Genomic DNA, 6,103 nt, shown 5'->3' on the forward strand with positions numbered 1-6,103 from the left:
GTGTGTGTGTGTGTGTGTGTGTGTGTGTGTGTGTGTGTGGATGTGTCAGAGGGGTTGCTGCCTTCCCATATGTGGTCCATGCCTGGCTGGTCTACTGTGACACAGCTGAGCCCAGAGCAGGTCTAAACATATGAATATTTAATGCAGGGTCAATGATCTCACAGACTGGCCCTCTAATTATTTAGCTTTTGGGGTGAGGCAGACTGAATACTAATTAGCTGCCAGCTACCTGCCTCGTTGCTCAGACTCAGGTGTGCTCTCCACAATATCCACAAAAAAAAAAAAACTACACCAGCGCACAAGCAAAGACATAGCCWCACACATAATGCACAAAGCTTCTACTGTCATACTGCAGATAGATAACTAGGTATTGCTTTCCCATAAAAGACCCCTATTTCACCCCTCTTTCACTGGAGGAGCACAGAGGCCTTATCACCCCCAGCCACACCTAGGGGGCCAGGTTGCACACTGATACTGTAAATGTCAAGCCAGCTTCATCGTAACATAAGTTATTTATTATCTCATTATTTGATAAGAATGTTTCTATTTGGACGTCTTTTTTTTCCGTTGTATTAATTTTCAACATTGTTAGCATATTTCATCTACGTATCCTATTATTTTGATACCACTAAACAGGTATTTGGTTGTTTAATGCTATTGTAAGCCAACGTTTAAAACCTGCATCCATATATTCGTGTGTCACCGCTAAATCTTAACTCTGTCAAGAGGGAGCATTCCCTCAATCTGTATACATAATGTAACCCCCCCAGCCCCCAACAAATTTAATATTAAAAGGATGGATGTGAAAAGGTTCGATAAAATACTTGAGGTGGAGGAGGAGTTAATTTGTCAGCTTCCTATGTCCTCTGAGTGAAGAACACCCGCAGCCAGAGCACTTCCTTGATGATTTCATCACTTTATAACAGGAAGGACGGTGTCAAACCTGAGTATTGTGTGGCCGCCGCAAATGAGCCTAATACAATTTGCCCATCAGCAAGTGCTCTTGGAGAGGATGAATTTGGATGTGTCCCATGCACGACGATTGGAGGTCGCCCGGTGAATGAGAGTGAAAGGAAACTCAGATGATGAAAAGCAGCGGGCCTCATTTAGCAAAAAGGAATACAACGGCAGATTTATGCAAAACTCTAGATTTTCACCACTACATGATCAGAGCCCCTGAAATGGAGATAGACGGTTGCAGGAAAATGTATCATCATGCATCTGTGGCTTTTGTCTACTTATATAAATTATTTGATTCCCTAGAAACACAAATCTGATTAGGATTGTCTTTCAATTTCCTGACACTGACAACCTACTAACCTAATTACCCCAAATTCCCAACAGAGTCTCATCCTTCCCAGCAGGAACCAGGGAACTACCTGTTCCTCACACACATGCACAAACTCAAGCACACACAAACTTAAGTTCACAAAGGTAATGTTATTTTGATATGAAGAAATATAGATTTTGATGTTGTTTAATACAAAGTTTTATAGTATTTTCAAAACTTTTTTTGTCTCAGTTATGACTTTAGGTATGGAAAACTCCTCTCATTAACAAATACAATGTCACCGCTTTCTACGGTTACTTTCGGCTCTACCGTTGAGACCGGCTTCTGCCAGGTGGCTTCAACTCTCTGTGTTCCTCTCTGCCAATCGAGTCACGTGGCTGTGTCAGCCAATGATGGAAGGTAGATCGGTGCCTCTTTTAATTAAAACAGTCCTGGCCGTAATTAACAGATGCTGACAGGAATTAAAGCTTGGCACTAACCTGTCTCATTTTACTGTCCAACAGGGCCAGAGAGAAGCAGAGATGAAGAGGGGGCGACAAAGAGCAACTGGACAAGATTCATTCACTTGTGTTGTGGGGTACTGACTGTGCACTGGATTTTGTAAAGCCCTATGTGGGGAACCCAGCCCTGGTTTGAGTTTTGTTGTACTATCTCCAGAGTAAACAGTAGGTGTGTTTAAAATGTGCACCGTGAGTTGCGTATCACCTCATCCAAACACATCTTTCTGTTTTATGGCCCATGATACAGAGAAGAGAGAGTAGCAGCGGCCAAGCTCGGGTATCATCTCTTCAAAGAAGGGCGCTTGTGGAGGGGGCTTTTGGCCAAGGCGGCTGGCATTTGCACACGGATTAACACAGGCCTCGAGGTGGGGGCTGGGGCCAGCTGACCTGAGGCTCTTCTTTCTCTCCAAAAACAATAATAATCCCTTTCCAAGCACACTCCTACAAAAGGGCCTGTCTTCACTCACTTTGTGTGGTCAGCCATAGTAGGGGCCCTTATTTTGAGTCGTTCACCTGTTCGGAGTGTCTCTCCATGGGGAAAGTGTCAGGATGTCTGGGATGGTTGGCAATGCCAAGGGGGGCTTAGGCAGACCCTATTTTAGCTGGGAAAATCAGAAGGCCACATGGCAAGGCATGGTGAACCTTTGCCTTTCAAGGAAGCCGCCCCGCTAAACTGCCGTCAGCACTATTTCAAAGGGGCCCCGTAGCCAGCTTCACATGCTTGCAAGAGTGTCGCAGCATTTTTAATCACAAGTGGCGATGAACGAGGGTAGCGGAAAAATTGTCACACTTTGCCCCCTCCTCATCTGCTGACCCCAGAGGCTGCCATACTGACACCCCCAACAGATACTCCATTTACAGGTTAGCTACAGTATCCCTGCAGAGCTAACATCCTCACACGTTCTGATAATTAGAAAAGCTAAATGGCACCTAAATCTATTTCAGATCATAAATTGCTGTACTGTAAAAATAATTTAAGGGAGGTTTGCAGAAGAAAAGGCCCTTTCTTTGCTCAATTTATTGCCATTACTGCGTCTTGGTGGCAAATTTTTTTTGTTTTAATGCTGTACAACTTTGATCCCACGTGATAAATAATATTCCAGGAGCTGTACGTGAGGGTAATGTAGGTCCTGTGTAAAGTTTATGTTTCATTTATTAGCATGGATTTTTATATCAGTGCAGATAAATTGTGTTTGTTAAGAGGAGAATAATTACTTTTTGCACCCTACTCATAAAGTAACTCACAGTACCTGCATCGGCTTTTTCAAGAGGTCTGAACCACCTCTCCGGTGCTTCATTAGTGGAGTAAAGTAGACTCATTCCTACGCTTTGTTGAGTTTATACAGTCATGCAAGTGGAGAAATTTGTGTGTGAGTGAAACACACAAAAGAAATGAAGACAGCAACAGCCCCAGAATGATGTCGGTGTAATCTCTCAATACTATCTTGTCTTCTCTCTCTTGCTCTAAGCTCTGATCCGCTCCCATTGATCAGAGAAAAAACCTGTTGCCCCTGACATTTGATTCTTTTATTGATCACTTCCTCTTTTATACAGTCAAAGGAAAGTGGAGCGGCTAAACACTGGGTTTAGCCAGGTCCCCTATAATTCCTGTAATCCGATTGCTTATCTTTAGCAGAACATTTTGCTCATATCTCCTCTCGCCACGCTTTTAGAAATAAAAGCGCAAAAGCTGTGATATGTGGGAAACATCAAGGCTTAATTTCATTAAAATGACGCTGTCAGGCAGTGATGAATTTATATCTGTTTCTTTGGAGGGGGTGCGGCACTGTACTTTGTTAGAACTGTAAAGTTATAATTAGGTGATTTTCCATTGAGACACATTGTGACCTTTCTTCTGTAATGAAAGTAAGTGGCATCCTCAATCACATGAACAGTGGCCATCTCCACATCATGAGGCTGARCGTGGTGTTGAGCCGATGGCTTCATGGAGCTTACAGTGGACATAGACCATGTGTTTTTCTTTCCATTTAGTCTCAGTGATATTTTAAAGTGCAGGGCTCCAAGTCAGAGCTTAAGAAAAATGTGCTTTCCATCGCTATAAATCACGGCAAAAGTCTTTAATAACTGCACCTTTCAGTAATTTAGGATCAATCTATATCAACAGTTATCAAACAACGGCAATAGCGTCAGTACTGGGAGAATAACCACTATTTAAAAGAAGAGTTATTTTCAATTTAGTAATTTGCTGAATTCACAGAAGAGTGCATTAGAAGCCAAAGCTTAGCTGAATTGTGCAAATTTTCACACTCTTAACTTTGACCTGACACTGGTCATTCATTTATAGGCTTGGCCACTTTTTTTTTTGTGGTCTCTTATTCTCCAGGATGATATATTGGCATAAATTTTTCATCAGATAGTAATGCGATTACTCTGTCTTTCTGGCACTGAGGCTTTATCTGGCTGCATGCAGTCCAGGGGATTCTGTTACTGTGTGGGGATCCATACAGGCTACGACTCTGGATTCAGGTGGTGACTGCATATATATGCATCTATAAATCCTGCACTCCAATGGGAGAATAATGGGAGGAAGAAAAGGGGAAACGCAGAGTTTGAAAGATAACCTAAAAGTGGAAGCTTTTAAAAATATATATTGGAGTATATGAGAAAAAAAATCTGCTTTGCAACCATTATACCATTATAAGATGTGATATGGCTAAAATATTCAGAAAACATCCTTTTGTTTTACTCTCTCTTGATCTTGTTCACAATTTACCATTTAATGTTGTTGCTGTGCAGTCATAATGGCAGACAGTTTGTTGCAACTTTTAACTCAAACAAAAATAAGAACTAATAGGAATAAGTTTATTTACTCCCCATATGCAGTTCAAAACTTCGACATTTTCTTTATGCACTTCTGCAGCAGATTGAGGTCTATATTTTGATGCTGGTTTTCAAAATGTTGCTCTAAAAACACAAAACKTGCCTAAAGAGTCTGGGAAAGTGTTAAATATTGAGGAGAGAAAGTGCTCAGGAGAAAACAGCGTACCCAAAGAGACTTCTTTCCGCTCGTGTTTCTGTACATTAAGAGGGGATGGATCGATGTAATGTGAGCATGCCAGTCTCTTTGTCAGAGAGAAATGGGCTGAGTGTCTGCACTGCAGCTCTACAGGAAACTATGGCTTTACTCATTTAGATACTGAAACAAATCATAGATAAAAAATGCTTTCTAAGAAAAAAAATAACTCAATGACTTTTCTTATGCTGGTTTGTGATACGTTACTGGTATTTCAGATGTAATAATTGAGACAATTTCTTAGTTGATTCATATTTATCGTGTTTATCTTAATGGAAAACATATTTCATGAAATGTTTGCTTGGCCTTTTTTCTATCAAACAATAAAAAAACAGAGGTTGCATAATATAGAAAAAAAAGCAGAAAGGTGTTTCCCCTAAAAGAGCATGAAAAACTCAGGATCTCTTGGGAGGTTCTGTTAGTGACAGTTTTAGCGAGAGAGAAACCCCTGGCCAGACAAATCCATCTGAAGCATGTTTAATTGTCACTGAATTCCCTGGTGGCATGACTTAAAAAAACCACACACACCCACACACACACAGGAAGATTGCTTCGGAAAACATTTAGTGGACCAATATGTGAGGGAGAGCTGAGACTGTGGCGAGTGTGTGCTGAGGGACTTGGCGTGAGCCTCTCCAGCTGGAATACTGTTACATTTCTATTGCTCAGACAGCTGGATCAACCTATTCAGCATATTTCTGTCCCCGGCTCAACTGCACATTATTTACTGCTGTGTAGGTAAGGAGTGGTGGGGTGGGGAGGGAGTACCGCGGAGCAGGTTGTACGCACAAGGAAAAAAAAACATCCGAACTGATGGCTGCAACATTTGGGAGTTATCTTCAGAGAACGTGTGTGAGGTTGAAATGTTGTTTACGTGGGTGGAAGAATAATAAAAAAATGTTCTTACTCTTCTTACCTTCTTTGAGCATCCCCACTTTGAGGCATTTCATGAAGCGACAAGCCTGACAAGATTTGCGTCTCCGTTTTGTGATCTCGCATTCATTTGTGGCCGGACAGCTGTATTCTATGTTACCTGAGGAGCACAGGAAGGAGCAAGTTAGCATAAAAAACTGATCAATGAAGCATTTTTTTTATTAGAATCTATTTTTTAAAACTTCAGGTGTCGCTAACAATATAACAACCAGTGTCTAATAGTCGCTAATAAAGTTTGGTTTTTTTTGCCAATTAAACTCAAATGCCTAAAGAAATGCATGTGAGAAAAAAATTTCAAGCGACAGCATGAGGAGAGGTGGGGTTAAAGTGCAATAAATGGGGGGG

The 6,103-nt window shown here is 41.4% G+C and overlaps 1 protein-coding gene across 9 annotated transcripts in view; it reads right to left on the minus strand.

Moving 5' to 3' along the window:
* Positions 1–6,103, minus strand: part of esrrb (estrogen-related receptor beta) — a 44,998-nt gene that overhangs the window by 17,658 nt on the left and 21,237 nt on the right. For 8 of the 9 annotated variants that reach the window (XM_014012542.1, XM_014012553.1, XM_014012521.1 and 5 more), the window contains one exon: positions 5,733–5,858. In XM_014012542.1, the coding sequence (XP_013867996.1) occupies positions 5,733–5,858 (126 nt within the window). The remainder of the gene's footprint in view (positions 1–5,732; positions 5,859–6,103) is intronic. The other variant, XM_014012514.1, reaches the window with a different exon arrangement.

Source organism: Austrofundulus limnaeus, unplaced genomic scaffold, assembly GCF_001266775.1.
Source record: "Austrofundulus limnaeus strain Quisiro unplaced genomic scaffold, Austrofundulus_limnaeus-1.0 Scaffold2, whole genome shotgun sequence".
In the NCBI taxonomy this organism is placed as follows: Eukaryota; Metazoa; Chordata; class Actinopteri; order Cyprinodontiformes; family Rivulidae; genus Austrofundulus; species Austrofundulus limnaeus.